The sequence below is a fragment of the Mesocricetus auratus genome, unplaced genomic scaffold, assembly GCF_017639785.1.
Source record: "Mesocricetus auratus isolate SY011 unplaced genomic scaffold, BCM_Maur_2.0 Super-Scaffold_4256, whole genome shotgun sequence".
NCBI lineage: Eukaryota > Metazoa > Chordata > Mammalia > Rodentia > Cricetidae > Mesocricetus > Mesocricetus auratus.
In genome coordinates this window covers 43,058,230-43,074,954 of record NW_024429182.1, presented here as the reverse complement: position 1 = coordinate 43,074,954, position 16,725 = coordinate 43,058,230, and the positions used below count along the sequence as shown (strand labels likewise).

General features: G+C 44.9%; 1 protein-coding gene across 12 annotated transcripts in view; it reads left to right on the top strand.

Moving 5' to 3' along the window:
• Positions 1–11,399: 11,399 nt before the first annotated feature.
• Prune2 (prune homolog 2 with BCH domain) overlaps positions 11,400–16,725 on the top strand; it is a 254,327-nt gene continuing 249,001 nt past the window's right edge. For 4 of the 12 annotated variants that reach the window (XM_040746673.1, XM_040746660.1, XM_040746644.1 and 1 more), the window contains exon 1: positions 11,622–11,931. In XM_040746673.1, the coding sequence (XP_040602607.1) occupies positions 11,896–11,931 (36 nt within the window). In that variant the 5' untranslated portion in view covers positions 11,622–11,895. Of the gene's footprint in view, positions 11,932–16,725 lie in introns of all 12 variants that reach the window. The other 8 variants (XM_040746667.1, XM_040746657.1, XM_040746653.1 and 5 more) reach the window with 6 other exon arrangements.

Below are 16,725 nucleotides of genomic sequence, written 5' to 3'. Positions count from 1 at the left end.
ACAGGCCACTATGCAGGCAAATCGGCTCTTAGAACCAGTAGACTGCTGACCTTCCCCACTGACCTAAGCCTCCTCCTAGTATACACATGCACGCGTGTCCTCTCCAGAGAACACAACTAAAGCTCGTGCCCCATGAAAATCAGCAAAGGCTACAATCAGAGTTTCCCTGTTGTCCTGAGAGCCGATCACCAACACTGACCAGCACACCACTGGGAAGTGTAAGAAAGTCAATCTCAGTACTTTTTAAAAGGGTTCCTCAGTTTGTACTTCAAAATGCACACTGGGGCTTAAAAATAGAAGTACTTGCTAGTTGTAATGCTGGTGCTCTACTATTGAGAGTTTGTAATGTCTATTCTAGCTCTGGGTTTTTCATTTTTATAGCTTATTTAGAGGTTGAAGACAATCTCTATTTTGGCTGGCACATTTGGTACTCCTGAGTCAGTGTGGTCCATTAAGGACAACTGAGTGCTACAGAGGCTTGGCACAGTTATGTGGTCATTCCAGAGATGCCTGCACTTTGGAGAACTATTATTTAGAAAATCCTTTTAAATAATTGCTTTGGCACATGTTGTTAATGCTCAAGAACCGTTAGGCTTGGGGACACAGAGAGGAGAGGGTGATCAGAATCTTGCAGGTTTCATGATCATCCACTTATAGCCCTAGGAGGCTCTCCTTGACCTTGGAGAAACACTTTACTAAGCAAAGCACACCTGTCGCCAGTGTTTCGGAGGAGTGAGTACTGGACCACTGTGTAATCTGGATGTAGGATGTAGTACATTCTCTGAAAGATGATCATGAAGAAGACTCAGCCTAGCTTAATGAAATGAGAACTCAACTCCTATTTTGCCCCTGGACTATGCAAGGAACCCAAAGGCCTCCTCCACCACAGTCCTACTGCATAATCTGCTTGCTTTGCTGGTCAGCAAGGTGTCATATTCCCTTATATCCTGCAAGGATTGGCAAGAAGTGATTCTGAGGAAATTCCCTGGAGGAAGAATGATGGTCTCCTCCCCATTAAGAAGACAGGAATTCTTCCCCTCATATCTCAACAAGCCTCAGTTTTTCCTTAGGAGAATAAATATCCACAAGGATGCACAGAGGGAGGGAGAAGGATTGGATTTGATATGTAAGGTCTGAAGCCCAGTGGTCCAGTGAGCCACTTCAGCTGCAACTGTGTAGGCATCAAATGCCCTGTCAACAGAAACAAGATATCTTAGAAGGAGAAGCAGGTGCTAACATTCACGGCTGTGTGAGACAGATGCTGAGCTACGTGTTTTGTGTATGCTGATTTGCTTTTCCTTGGAAAATAAGAGAAGGCCAGAGAGACTTTCCTGCTTTGCCTCTTTCTGTGGTTTCCAGGGTCTCTTATTTGGAGTGACTGATTGGGAGCCCAGTGTGTCCCCCCACCACACATCTGAAATCTATGACTCTACCTGTCTCTTATGACTAGAATAATACCTGGTATAGAAAGAGACCATTGTAGGCATTTGCCATGAATGTGTTTGTGCAGATCAGAAATTCTTGGATTATTTCACACTTTCTTTAAGTGTTTTTCCTACATTTAGGTCTGTTCCATTCCTGAGCCCCCAGGGTTTCTCAGCCTTTACCAGGTCCTCACATAGGGGAAGGACCTACATTCCTCTCTGCTCCAGCCTCCTCTGCTACAAGAACAGTTTACTGTTGGTCCAGTGTTAATTATTTGGTTTCAAATAGCCATATTTGCATGCACAAATGTTTGAGGAATTGCATGGTAGCTAGCATATGCACATTTTTGAGACTATTTTAAAATCTTCTCTTGAGCTGGAGAGGTTAAGTTAGCAGTGAAGAGTGTGTGCTGCTGTTGCAGAGTACTTGAGTTTAGCACCCATGCCAGATGACTCACAGCTGCCTGTCACACAGGCTCTGAGGATCCTCTGGCCTCCATGGGCAACTGCAATGACAAGCATTTACCCCCACACAGATGCACACACATAAATTAAAAATTAAAGATAGTAAATATTTTTAAAATGTGTCTTTTTATCATTTCTTCGAAATTGGAAACCCCAAAGCAGAGAAGCTCATTAACCAGGTAGAAACAGAAAGAGATGGGGGTAGGTTTGAACTGTTTGAGTAGGTAATTGTGTTTTCTCCTCTTCCTTTAGCCCCCACAGTCATCCAGTCTTAAGGATTAGCTGTGTTTCTCTATTTGCCATGTTCCCAGGTCTAAGTTAGCTTGAGCCAGCATTCTGGAAGATGTTGTCTTTGAATATAATTAAAAGCCATCATTTTGACCTAACTAAGCAGCTCAAAAAGCCTGTGTTTTCTTTTCTCTCTCTCTCTTTTTTTTTCTGGGTGTCTATCTGGTTTGTGTACTTCTCCTCTGAAAGGCTTCAGCTTGGGAGGAACTGAAAAACACTTATCATTAGCTGAGGAAGTAATTATCTGGAGAGATCGAGTTGCCGGATGTAGTGGGAGGATGCAGCAAGGTGAGATGGATGCCTGTCCTCTGGAGCAGACAGCACTGTGGAGAGGGATGAACAATGGGCTTAACAGGCATTTGGTGGCTAGCAGAGCATTCAGTGTAACTCACCCACCATTTTCAAAGCCCCGACTCTTCTTCCTGGTTTGCTTGGGTAATTTCCTTGGCATTTCTTCTTGCGATTTAAAGTCAATAAATATTTTCAACTAGCTGCTGTGGAGCTGGAGCTGTGTGGATTTACTGTTAATCAAGCTAATTGCACTCTTACTGCAGTTTGGAAGTGACAACAGAATGCCTGTGTCCGGTTGATGACTTACCATTTCAAATCTGGTTTTAAAAGTTTTGCTGTTGTTGATTTGTTTTTCTGCTTTCATCCGAAGGTGGTAAGAGTGGGATGGGAGGAGTATCTCTGAAATTATGAGAAGTGAATTGTGTTCCCATCCTAAATTTCTGAGAGAATCTTATACAAGACTAAAGTGGACTCCTCCTCCTTGAGAGGACCATTTCCTTACTCCCTCAATTCAGCTGTATAAGCCAGGATGGGTTATACTATACTAAATGTGGGGGAGAGAGCTGGACAGGGGCACTGGCTGGGCAACTGGGTAGTGATGCACTGCGGGAAAGCCTGGCTCCTCCACCACCACCGCCTCTGAGTGTGGCAGCAGGAAACTGGCTCCTTCTGGAACTGTGTCAGTTTTCATGGTGCAGTGATCTAAAATAGGGAGGTAGACAGCAAACAAGCTCCTTACCTTCCTTAAGTCAACAGTTTGTGGGACTTAAAAAATATGTTCACGTGTCAGGCTGGGAGAGATGGCTCAGTGGTTATAAGAACAGTTGCTGACCCAAGAACACATCAGAAAAATCATACACCATGATCCCAGGGATGTAGGGATGGTTCAACATACAAAAATCCATCAATGTAATCCACAATATAAATAATCTGAAAAAGAAAAACCACATGATCATCTCACTAGACGCTGAAAAAGCCTTTGATAAAATTCAACACCTCTTCATGATAAAGGTCTTGGAAAGATCAGGGATAACAGGAACATACCTAAACATAATAAAAGCTATATACAGCAAACCAACAGCCAATATCAAACTGAATGGAGAGAAACTCAAGGTGATCCCTCTAAAATCAGGAACAAGACAAGGCTGTCCACTCTCTTCATATCTCTTCAATATTGTACTTGAAGTTCTAGCTAGAGCAGTAAGACAACAAAAGTAGATCAAGGGGATACAAATTGGAAAGGAAGGAGTCAAACTTTCACTATTTGCAGATGATATGATAGTCTACATATGCAACCCAAAGAATTCTACCAGGGAACTCTTACAGCTGATAAACACCTTCAGCAAAGTGGTAGGATACAAGATTAACTAAGAAAATCAGTAGTCTTGCTATATATAGACAATAAAGGGGATGAAAAAGAAATCAGAGAAACGCCACCCTTTACAATAGCCACAAACACCATAAAATACCTTGAAGTAACTCTAACCAAACAGGTGAAAGACCTGTATAGCAATAACTTTGAGACTTTAAAGAAAGAAATTAAAGAAGTTACCAGAAAATGGAAAGATCCCCCATGCTCTTGGATAGGTAGGATCAACATAGTAAAAATGACAATCTTACCAAAAGCAATCTACAGATTCAATGCAGTCCCTATCAAAATACCAGCATAATTTTTCACAGACCTCAAAAGGACAATCCTCAACTTTATAAGGAAAAACAAAAGACCCAGGATAGCCAAAACAACCCTGTACAATTAAGGAACTTCAGGAGGCATCACCATCCCTGACTTCAAGCCCTATTAGAGAGCTGTAGTTCTGAAAACAGCTTGGTATTTGCACAAAAACAAACAGGTAGATCAACAGAATTGAATCAAAGACCCTGATGTCAACCCATACACCTTTGAACACCTGATCTTTGACAAAATAGATAAAACTATACAATGGAAAAAAGAAGGCATCTTCAACAAATGGTGCTGGAGTAACTGGATGCTGGCATGTAGAAGACTGCAGATCGATCCTTATCTATCACTATGCACAAAACTTAAGTCCAAATGGATCAAAGACCTCAACATCAATCCAGCCACACTGAATCTCTTAGAAGAGAAAGTGGGAGCTACCCTTGAACAAATTGGTACTACAGGAGACCGATTCCTGAACATAACACCAGTAGCACAGACACTGAGATCAACAATTAATAAATGGGACTTCTTGAAACTGAGAAGCTTCTGCAGGGCAAAGGACACAGTCAACAAGACAAAATGACAGCCCACAGAATGGGAAAAGATATTCACAAACCCCACATCTGATAGAGGGCTGATCTCCAAAATTTACAAAGAACTCAAGAAGTCTTCAGAACATCAAAGGATCCAATTAAAAAGTGGGGTACAGAACTAAATATAAAATTCTTAATAAGAGGAGTCTCAAATGGCCAAGAGACACTTGAGAAAGTGCTCAACATCCTTAGCCATCAGGGAAATGCAAATCAAAACAACTCTGAGATACCATCTCACTCCTGTCAGAATGGCTAAACTCAAAAACACTAATGACAGTTTATGCTGGAAAGGATGTGGAGAAAGGGGAACACTCCTCCACTGCTGGTGGGAATGCCAACTTGTGCAGCCACTTTGGAGATTGGTATGGAGATTCCTCAGGAAAATGAAAATGAGTCTACCACAAGATCCAGCAATTCTACTCTTAGGCATATACCCAAAAGTTGTACCATTTTACAACAAGGATATCTGTTCAACTATATTCATAGCAGCATTATTTGTAATAGCCAGAACCTGGAAGCAATTTAGATGCCTCTCAACTGAAGAGTGACTAGAGAAAATATGGTACATTTACACAATGGAGTACTACTCAGCAGAAAAAAACAATGGAATCTTGAAATTTGCAGGCAAATGGATGGCACTAGAAGAAACCATCCTGAGTGAGGTAACCCAGTCACAAAAAGATAAAAATTGTATGTACTCACTCATATATGGATTTCAGACTTGGAGCAGGGCATTGCCAACCTACAATCCCACTGCCAGAGAGTCTGGGGTGCAGGGAAGACCCTAAGAGAGATATGCATGGTAACCCAGAGAATGGTTATAGGACCAGATCTCCTAATTGGATGAGGAGGGGGGAGAAGGGGAGGGCAGAAGGAGATGGAAGAAAGAGAGGGGGAAAAGAGGAAGGGAGAGGAGGACATGGGAGAGCAGGAAGGTTGAGAGCCAGGGTAAGAATAGAGGAGAAAACGATTGGAGATACCATAAAAGAGGGAATCATAAGTTGGAGGAGAGATCTGGCACTAGTGAGATCTTCACAGATCTACATGAATGACATCAACTGTCACTAAGCCTACTTTAAGTGCCCTCCCATAATAAAGAGAATGATGACTACCTTATATGCCATCCAGTGGCTGATGGAGGCAGAGGCAGACACCCACAGCTGGGAACCGAATTGAACTCTTGGAACCCAGCTGCAAATAGGAGTGATCACCAAAGGAATCAAGATCAGGCTGGCGAAACCCACAGAGGCAGCTGACCTATAAAAGAGGGAACACATGGACCCCAGACTGGTGACTGAGGGGCCAGCATGGGACTGATCCAGATACCTGTCCCCCACCAAACCTGGGTGTCAGAGAGGAGGCCTAGGCAATCTGTGGGACCTTGGAGAGTAGAGCAGTATTTATTCCTGGCATACAGACTCTGGGAACCCATTCTACATGGAGGGATTCTCTCTCAGCCTGGACACATGGGTGAGGACCTAGGCCCTGCCTGGGATGATGTGACAGACTCTGAAAATCCCTCTTGGAAGCCCTTGCCCTCCCTGGGGAGCAGAGGGGGGATGGAGTAGGGATAAGGGGTTGGGAGGATTTGGGGGTGGGGGAAGAGGGGAGGGAGAGGGAACTGAGAGTGACATGTGTAAAAAGTTAAATAAAAAAATATGAAAAAAAGATAAGTGCTGAAACAAAAAAAAAACCCCAACAACAACAGCAAAAACAAAACAAAACAACAACAACAACAACAACAAAAAACCCAGCCCATGGCTTTTGTGAGACAGACAGTGTCATTTTGAAGGGAACTGAGTTATACCTTTCTGCAGGAAGAGACTGTGAAAAATGTGAACCCTTAGGCCTTAGTCGGATAGTTGAGGAAAGGGAGTCTTGGGAAAGGGAGACTTTACTGCTGTATGCCTTATTTTTCAACAGCTACAGATCTTAAAGTGGCAGCCGCTGCCCATTGTCCTGATGACTCAGAGCACTTGCCCTCTCTGCTGTCCTTTCAAATTAAATTCACTGCTTCATAAGACATCCGTGCTTCCCAGAAATGACGCAAGTGCTGTGTGCCCTGTTCAAAGCTTGAACATTTGACTCTTAGGATAGTCTCCCAAAAGAGCTAGGATGTTCCATCATCTGACAAGCCCAGTAAGGCCCCTTTCTTCCTTCTTAACAGATGGAAGGTAACAGCTATATGCATTTCTTCTTTTAAAATAAAGTCTGAAAAAGCCCATCTTTTAAAAATTTAACATTCTTGTCAAAACACATTAAAAAATGAATTCCTTTCACAATGATTTGTCTGACCATTCAAAGGGTGAAAAGCAGGCATTTCCCAGATGGGGAGAAGCTGAAGAAAAGGTACAGGTTAAGACACCTTTGTCTACTCTGTTTCCCATCCTCAAGCAAGCCTCCAGGTCTTTCTAACCAAGTTCAACGGGAGGGGAGATGCAGTTCCTTGACCTGTATCAACAAGAATGAGTTAAAAGCCGGTAACAAGTCTGTACCAAGGGACTACAGCCTGGGTGGGGGAGGGGCGGCCAGCGAGGTAGAAATGCACACAAGCGGTGACTCAGCATCTGCCATGCTACTTCAGTTTCATTTTAAAAGGGACAGCACATACCAGTTGTTGTTTCTAACCAAGGAGATGTCCACACTACCCTCTTTTCTGGTAATAAGGAGCTGGCCTGGAAAAGAAACCCAGCTGCCCTTCTAGCGGCACCAATAGAAGTAAAAATACTCGGAGGTGACTGTAGGTACAGTGTTCCTGTGAGAGCCTGTGAAGAAAGGGCAGGTGCCTGGTGGGGGTGGGAAGGAGTAACTGAGAATGGGAAGGACGCGAGCTCGGGTCCTGAGAAACTTAGATGTCACCAGCCAGCTGTGCTGCTGGATGCCTTGCTGTTGAGAAACACCTGTGGTGCCTTTCTGGAAACACACTTCTCTCTGTGTAATCCAGGCTCAAGGGAGCAAAATCATAGGAGGTGTTACGTGGTGGGGGTCAGACATGAGCCACAATGAGGTCACTTCAGTGCATTCGCAGTGCCTCTGTGACTCCCTTGCTTCACAGAAGACCCTCCTTTCCATTCCTCCTGTTCTTACTGGAGCCCCGGGCAAGGGCAATGATGGCATTGCAGACTAGGAGCAGGACAGGTTGCTTTTGTGATTTCATGGGGGATATATAGTGACTATAAGGGGGAAGGTTCTTCTAGCTTTATAAATGGAGGGACTGAAGCACTGAAAAAAAAAGTTTGCTCAAAATTGCTTAGTGCATAAGTGGCCAAGAGTTTGGGCAGAGCCCAGCAGGCACTGTTTATTTCTGTTCCACATTGGAATGCTTGGGGCTGCAGAAGCTGAGACAACTCCCCATATATAGCTAACAACTGACCTTCTCACTACAGCCTCTGCTCCTCTGTGTTTGGGACTCTCCTTCAGGTGGTTTTAGCTTCCTTACAGCATGGGGAAGGCTCCAAGAGTGTGTATTCCAAGAGGCAAAAGGAGAAGCTGCCAGTCTTAGAAATGGACAAGATGCCACTTCCAGGATATTCAATGATTTGTGGAGTCATGGAGTTGTTCTAGATTCAGGGAGAGAGAATATAGACCATACTTCTCATAACAGCAATGTCAAAGAATTGCCAACCTTATTTAGTATACCTCATAGATCAAGGATAAGGCTATAGACTTCAGTTGCCATACTATGTTGCATCAAAACTAGTAACAAAACTGATCCACTTCTCAGCTGCTTCACTTAGCCTTGAACTGCAGTGACTACCCTGTGAGTTTACTGAAGGTCTAGATTATGCTTCATGCACCTTGAGTTAGACATATTAACCCAAGCATAGCCAAGGCTTCTTGCATGCTAAAGGAAGTTCTTGCTCATCGAAGTACATTAACCCAGGATAATGTTTTTGTTCTTAAAAGTGCACCCTAAGAAAAACTTGGGACTCCGCTGGGATCCAGAACACCCAGTGTGGTTGCTGGACAGCTAATAAAGACTACTGGCTTAAATCTGTGTCCAAGCAGTCTTCTTTAGAGGATATCCCAGAACACTTGGTTATACTGGCTTGTAATCCCATATACTCAGGAGACTGAGGCAGGAAGATTACAAACTCAGGATCTGCCCAGCTACCAAGAGTGTTCAAGGCCAGCCTGGGAAACTTAGTGAGATTCCTGTGTCAAATATTTGAAAAGCATAGAGATATGACTTGGTGGTAGAGCACTTGCTTAGCATGTGTGAGCAACCTGGGGTCCAGTCCCCAGCACAGAAAGGAGAAGAAAGCTGGAATAATCATCACAGAAATGCAATGTTGCTGGCTTTAAGTATGAAGAAAGGGGTTACACATCAAGGAATACAGAATCTTCTAGTAGTCAGAAAAGATGGAATTTTTTTCTATAGCCTCCAGGAGGAATGCAAACATATTGAGAAGATGCTTTTAGCCCAGCAAGACTTGTGTTGGATTACCAACCTACAGAGATGTAAGACAAGGGGTTTATATTGTTTCAAGTCACAGAGTTTGTGGGAATTTTAGTCACAGTCTCAATAAAATAGTTTGGGTGGTCAACTCAGGGAAACTTCATGAGGAGGGAAATTTTGGCAAACTTTCAAAGAGTAACCATTAACAGAGGAAAAAGTGGGTCAGAAAGATGTTGAGATTTGAAACCATCAGAAAAAGTTTTGTAATTTCAAGGCCAGAATGTGCATCAAAAGGCAGAGCAGGCATAGGGCTATACACCTGCAGTCCTAATAGGGGGCTGAGGACTGAGGATTGGCACGGATCCAAGGCTAGCCTGGGTTACACAGTTCCAGGCAAGCCTGGACTGCAGAATGAACTCCTGTCTAAAAAGAAAAAGAAAGAGGTGGGGAGAGGGAGAGAAGGAAAAAGAAAAAGGTCAGAGGGATAAAATGGTATTGTGTGACATCCCCTACATTCTCCAGTGAAGCCAGAGGCAAAAAGAGTTCTGCGGATTTTCCTCTATAGTGTTAATGGAATTGTCTGCACTATTTTATCTGTGTGGCTTTAAGTTCCTAAAGTCAGCAAAGAAAGCAGATAGGATCTGAGGCTTTCACGGGGCTCATCACCTGAATGCGCCCCAGGGCTTTAGAGTCCTACCACTTGCCTCTAATTGGATTGAAGACTGCTGATTTCATCTCTTTAGTGCTTTCTGAATAAAAAAAATGACTGGTTCAGGAAGTGTGTAAGCACATACAAGGATTGAGAAAGTGACGAAGATACAGTATCAGACAGAGAGGACCACACACACACTCTATCTTTTCAGTTAAACATTTGTTTAACTGAGGATGGAGAGATACGTAACTCATGTCCTGTTAGGGATCCAGCTATGAATGAGGTAGGGGAGGCGTTTGCCCTCATGGAGCTCACAGCTTGGAGGAGGATATATACATGCAATCAGGCAACTTATAGCATGGTAGAAAATGTAAGTAGCTAATAGAAAACATGGGAACGGCAGTGACTCAATCTGTGGGTGACTGTGTCAGGAAGCATTCTGGATAACAAACTTCATTCTTAAAGTGTGGTACCTGGTTCTGACACCTTTGCAAACCTTGGGAGACTGATAGACATATAAAGTCTTAAGCACACATAGTCTTGAAATCCTGGATGCAGTACAGCAACCTTTTTTAAAAAATTAATTTATTTTTTACATTCCAATCCCAGTTCCCCCTCCCTCCTCTCCGCTCCTCCAGCCCCCCCCACCTCCCCCACCTCCCATCTGCCCCTTGGAGAGGTAAGGCCTCCCCTAGGATGTCTACTAAGTCTGTCAGTGATTCAAGCATATCCTGGAGTTCATTGAGACTTGGAGCCTCATGGCTGCACTTTATGGGCAGCACACTGACACCAGGGGAATGCTGTGGCCTCACACCACATGATGCTGATCTAGTTGGACTGAAAAAGGGCCCAGTCTAAGGGGTTTTGAAGCCTATGGTTAGTATACTGTGACTACAGGCAGGCTGGATACACACACCTCTGGGCTAAGGCCTAAAGATCAAGTTAGGCACCAAGGGCTGAGGAGAAGGCCTGGGGATCTTATAGGCAGTCCCACACTCCCCACCCCCACCCAGGAGCCTGGTGAGCTAAGACTAATAAATGCACCCAAAACTCCACGGTATAACATAAACTCATGGCTGCAAATATAAATGTTTATTGCTGTGCTTCTTAAACTTGAATGTACATAGACATATCTGAGAATCTTGTAGAAACTGACACTTATTTAGTGGGTGGGGGCAGAAAGTACATTTCTAATAAGCTCGGTGATGCTGATGCTGTAAGCCTGTGAAACTGCTAGTTTGTGTGCCCAGCTTTCAAGAGCAGATGGAGACTGCACAAGGATCCATTAGCCCCAGGACCCGTGGAAAGGCATCTAGATGCATTGAGCAGAGGCAATCGGTTGCTGGATGAGTCTGCTTGGAGGCTAGGGAGGAAAGTTGCAGCCTACACAACCTCCAGGCTGCTCTTCTGGTTATTAGCCATCAAGGTCGGATGGCTTTTAGCTCAGCAATTCCTCCCCGCCCCCTTCCCCTCCCAGTGCCAATTTCTCTGAGTGCATCCCGGCCAGGCCAGCAGACCAGTTCATTAAGTGACCACTGGGCTCTTGGTACAGTGCCAGTCAGCCAAAGAGGCGCTAGCCGAGGACAAGATCTCTCCTGGGGCCTGTGTCCCTCTTCCCACCTTTCCTTGCTGACGGCGGTGGGGCCTGCAGCAGTGTCACTCTGCAGCAGCCCCTGGCACTTGGCGTGCACTTCTGGGCGCTGTCCATGGTTGCAGCATCTTTGAGCACACCGCATCAGGAGGCCACCGCGGGGCCCTGCGATTGGTCAAGGAGCCCCTCACCACCCCCACTGCCAGCCCCGCAGCAGGCCCCCCCCCCCCCCAGGAGCATGCCAGCAGGCCCGTGGAGTCCCTGGGCTCCTGGGCGGCACACCCACTTTCCTTATTAGGAGAGAGTCGGAGCTGGAGCTGCTGCGGGGCGTGGGCTGGGCCAGCAGTCCGGAGGAAGCAAGAAGGGCTCAGTCCCTACCGGCCCGCCTAGGGAGCGGCTGGTCCCTGAGCCCCAACAAGCGATTACTTTTTTGGAGATTCTTGTTCCTCCCTGCTGCTCTCATCTCTCTTGGAGCTCACCATCTGGACCCCTGGTCCCAGTGCCTAGCAGAGGCATGGAAGAATTTTTGCAACGCGCCAAATCTAAACTGGTAAGTTGAAGCTTCAGGGGTGCCTGTGTCCGCGCGCGGGGGGTGTGTGCTGCTGCAGGCAGGGAGGAAAGGGTGTGCAGAGGATGAGGATGAACACAATTGTGCAGCTTAGTTGTCGGTGTGTGCAAGCGGTGCCCGCAAAGAATCTCGGCACCTCTCTAGTATCCGCGATCTTCCCCCACAGCCAGGCAAGGTGCAGAGGTGAAGTGGGGAGGCCTGTCTGAACTCATGAGACTTATTCACCACACAGTCCTTCGGCCTGGCCTCACTCCCAAGAGAGTTTGCTCCCGAAGGACAGTGGGTGAACGAGGGTGCTCCTCCTCCGGGAGAAAAAGAGTCTAGCCTTCTTCCTTCCTTCCATAGATGCAAAAGACCTGTAGGCATGAGAAAGGAGAAAACAAAAACCAAACCAACCAAACAAACAAACAAAATAAAACATCCCCACCCCACGAAGTTCTGGGACAGTACTTAGGCTGAGAGCAGCAAAGCCCTTAGAGCCTGCTCAGCACAGGGCCCCCGGGCATCCAGGGTATGCTGACTCTGGTTTCTGCTCCCTTCCACACCCTGGAGCAGAGTCAGAAGGGGATAGCCCAGCCTCTTAGGTTGATAGGGCTCAGCACGCTAATCTGGTATGTTTTACTGTCTGAAAATGTAAACAGTGAACCGTAATTTTACCATGTGTTCACAGTTGCCACCCATTCTGACCGTGGGGGCACTTTTCTCTAGCATGGTGATAATAATCATAAGGGAAGTGTTTCAGTGTTGGCCCTTAAGAAACAAAAGCCAGCTGTATCTTTTATGGAGACCAAAAGTACTTTTATGGGTCTGGCATAAGAGAGAATGCATAATCTATGGTGCCTATAACCTTCAGACCTTCCCAGAAGTCAGCACTAAAGTCTGTTGAGGTGATACTTCCACCACAAGGCAGGATGTCATCTATTTACTGGACACAACGAAGGGCAGGGAGGGCCTCCAGGCAGGGTGAAGCTGGAAGTGAAGCCATACAGCCTCAAGGGTTGATAGCCTTTCTTCCTTTTCCTCTTGTTTTTTTTAAGAGGCCATTAAAGTTGATTAATGCTGACACTTCATTTTTTACCTTTAGCCCATGTCCACCCCCAGTCTATCAGCATGGAGTGTTTGGGAGATTTGATAGAGAATAGAGAAAGTTTCCTATCACTTTTGTGGTTGTTTGACTACTTAGAAGTTTTATAGAAACAAACAGGGTAGGGGAGTGGGGGCTGGAGAAAAAGCAGTTTACTGCAGAAACTCCATAACTGCCTTGCATCTTTGCTGGAATAAGCACCCGCTGTTCTTCCCTAGGAATGGGAGAAGGTTGCTGGGGAGGTAAAGTTAATTTTGACAGCTTATGGTATGGGCCTGTGTGCTTAAGGGGATAAAGGTGAAGTGTAAACACAGAGTTTGGTTCATCACAACCATTTTCTCAGTCTAACGGTAATGTTCAGATTGTGGGGTCTGTGGGAGTTTCATTTCGGAACAGCAATGCTAGGATGGAAACTCCCTCTCTTAGAATCATCAGCAAAAAAAGGGATATATAATTTATTTACTGAGTCCCTTCATTAGGCCAGCAATTGTTCTACATCATTAAAAAAAAAAGACTGGAAAAAGGAGGTTGTTTGAAATTGTTACCAGTTTCCTGTATTATTCAGAGGAATAATTATAGCTAAATTGGTCTTCTTTTAGAATAGGCTTCTGGCTAGAAATCACAATTAGCCTTTCCCTCTCAGCTACCACAAATGTATTGGTCACTTTTGGTCATCATGCATTTCTCCCAATAAATGTTTTCAGTAATAAAAATCATGCTTAATATACAATATTCAAGAAGAGACAGTGTTTTACTTTAGCTGGTGTTTTCCTTGGGAAGATAAATCATGTCTGTAATCATGTCATTTGTATGTGGAAAGTTTATTAAGGAAAAGACATTCACTGTTCTGATTTTTGTACTTTTTTAAAAAATGATAATTAGAATACAATTGTGGATAAACTATTTTCAATTCAAAGTTAATATAAATTGATCTCTATAATACTTAAAACTGCCTGATTGCCAGATTTCCCTTGTTTTATTATCTATTTTGATGTCTTGTAGATGTGATATTTAACTTTGGATGGCTTAGAATAGTTGAGGTCCCTCCCAAGATCTGAACATGGGCTGACTACTTCCAGGAGACAATAGGAACTTTAGATTGTGAAGTTGAATTTCTGTGAGCCATGGTTATATTCTCCAACAACCCAAAACTTCGGAATTCTTAGCCTGGTCAGGCCTATAAATCCCAGAAACTAGGAAGGTTGAGGCAGGAAGCCCAAAAGTATTTAGAATTCTCTGGGCTACAGAATGAGTTCAAGGCAGCCTGAAAAACTTGGTGAGACTGGATCTCAAAAGAGAAAGGGCCTGTGAGGCCTAGGTTTCCTCCCAGTGCTGTAAAGCAAATCCACAAACAAAAACGCTTTGGAGAGATTTGCCTGCTTTTCCCTGCTAAGAATATTTGTTTCTTGTAGGCCAGGCCCTGTTAAACTAAAAGGAACAGGCTCAACAGTATAGCTGACAACCAGGAACAAGCGGGGTAACAGCAGCCCAGACGGAGGGTTGCTGCCATTGGGCGAGACATGGCTCCCAGCCCTCCATGAAAACACAGCTATGGGTACCCACTGCTGGATATTGAAATGGGAGTGAGAAGACATTTTCCTTCTCTCAGCCAGTGTCTCCTGGCTCTTCCTCCACCTGCTGGCCCCCGCTCAGAGTTGAAGCAGAGGCAGAAGCCAAATCCTGCAATTCAGATCAGCCCTTCGGGGTTCGCTTCAGTTTGTGTTGTTAAGCATGTGTGTGGCAGTGCCTTGGCCTTTCTTAGACACACTATTCCTTTGTAAGCGAGATGGAAGGAGAAAGGTAAGGAAGAAGGCCTTCCTGCCTGCGATTAGAATCAGGTCAAGATCCAGTTCATGGAAGCAAACTCCAAGCTCCCATGAACTTAGGGGAAAAATTAAAACTGTGGGGTAACCTAGGGGAGGATAGAAAGCCTCAAAGTGTGGCTGGCAAGAAGTCAGTGTCCAGTACAGGGTAGGCTAGTTGCTCTTTTACCCCATTTACTGCCAGCTGATGCAATTTAGGCAGCTGCTAATGGGTGGGACCACTGCCACCCACACACTGAAACATGTAGGCCACGAGTCAGCCTCAGAGGGGTCACCCGCTGCTGCTGGCATAGCAGGACACATCAATATCTCAGGAATGCTGTTTGTAAAGAGAAAGTGAGACAGTCCAGGGGACACATGTGCCACTCTAACAGGACAGCTGAGGCACTTGTTCCTGAAGTTTGGCTTTTGTCAATTCACAGATTTCTGTAGGAAAAACTGGAGGGTGAACTGAATGTTAGTGTATACTCCAGGATGCATAATACCAGGGTCAGAGTTCACATCCTAAACTCCTCATGTACGACTGCACTGGAGGAAATCTCTGTAAAGTAAGCGCTTCAATGGGAAATTGAAGCAACGTATTTATCCTGATTTCTTACACTGGAAGAAGATGCATGCACACAAAATGGATTTAAGTTCGTTAGTGTGTGTGTGTGTGTGTGTGTGTGTGTGTGTGTGTGTGTGTGTAGGTCAAAGGTCAGTTTTCAAGAGTTGGTCCTCTCACTATGTAGGTTCTGGGGATCAGACTGGGGTTTGTCATCCTTTACCCATTGAGTCTTATAACCTTCAAAAGGAATTTTTAAAAGAGCTTGGGAAAGGACTGCAGTGGTAAGGGGCAGCAATGATGGAGAAGCCACAGAACACATTCAAACAGTATTGATGGTATTCTGACTCAGCACCACAGGATTGGTTCCCACTACACTAAGAGCCAGGTGGCTGCTCTGGAATTGCTACCCTGTTTTGACTTTTGACAGGGACTTCTCTAGCCCAGGCTAGCCTTGAGTTTGTGATTCTCTGTTTTACAATCTTTGGGATTACAGTCACGAGCTACCTTGCCTGGCTTGAGTCAGTGCTTTTTGCCCAGAGCATTTATGAACAGGAAGCTGTGGCCTCCAAAGCACTCCTCTGAGTAAGTACAGTGTCATCTGCTTACGCACTGAGAAATGAGTCCTCGGCTAGGTCTAGGGTCAGCTAGGTTTTTCACTATGGAGTCATCCAGACCAACAGATGAGAACTGTTTTAGCTTCAGGACCTTTGGAAAAGAATCCAACCAGAGCTTTTCCAGCTAACCAGAATTCAGAGTGTAGTGGTCCGTCTCATTGTCATTCACACAGCTTCTCAGGTCCTGGAGGACATGTGATCAATAGGAAAGATTCTTTTCAGTCTGTGGTTTGGGGAATAGTTTATAATACCTAAATAAAACGCTGACAGGGTTGGTGTAGCACTGTTTATTTGAGTGGATATTTGTGGTTATTTTGAGTTTGGTTCACAAGTCTGGGGCACTCTTGCAAGTCATGGTGTCTTAGTGAAGGAAGCTTGTGTTTTCTTGGTATTGCCCCATCTCTAATGTTCCATCTTAACAGGGAAGAGGGGGTATGGGATGGTGGGGATGGATGATAGCTGTAAAAAAGGAGAGAACATGCTGTGAGGTAGCGGCTCACGCCTTTAATCCCAGCATTAAGGAAACAGAGGCAGATGGATCTATGTGAGTTCCTGGCCAGCCTGGTCTACAGAGCAAGTTCTAGGACAGCCAGAGCTGTTACACAGAGAAACCCTGCCTTAAAATAAAAAAAGAAAACAAACAACAACAACAAAACCAAAAGCAACAACCATGTTAAGGAAGCTTTTTCTTTGAGAGAAACCTTCCCG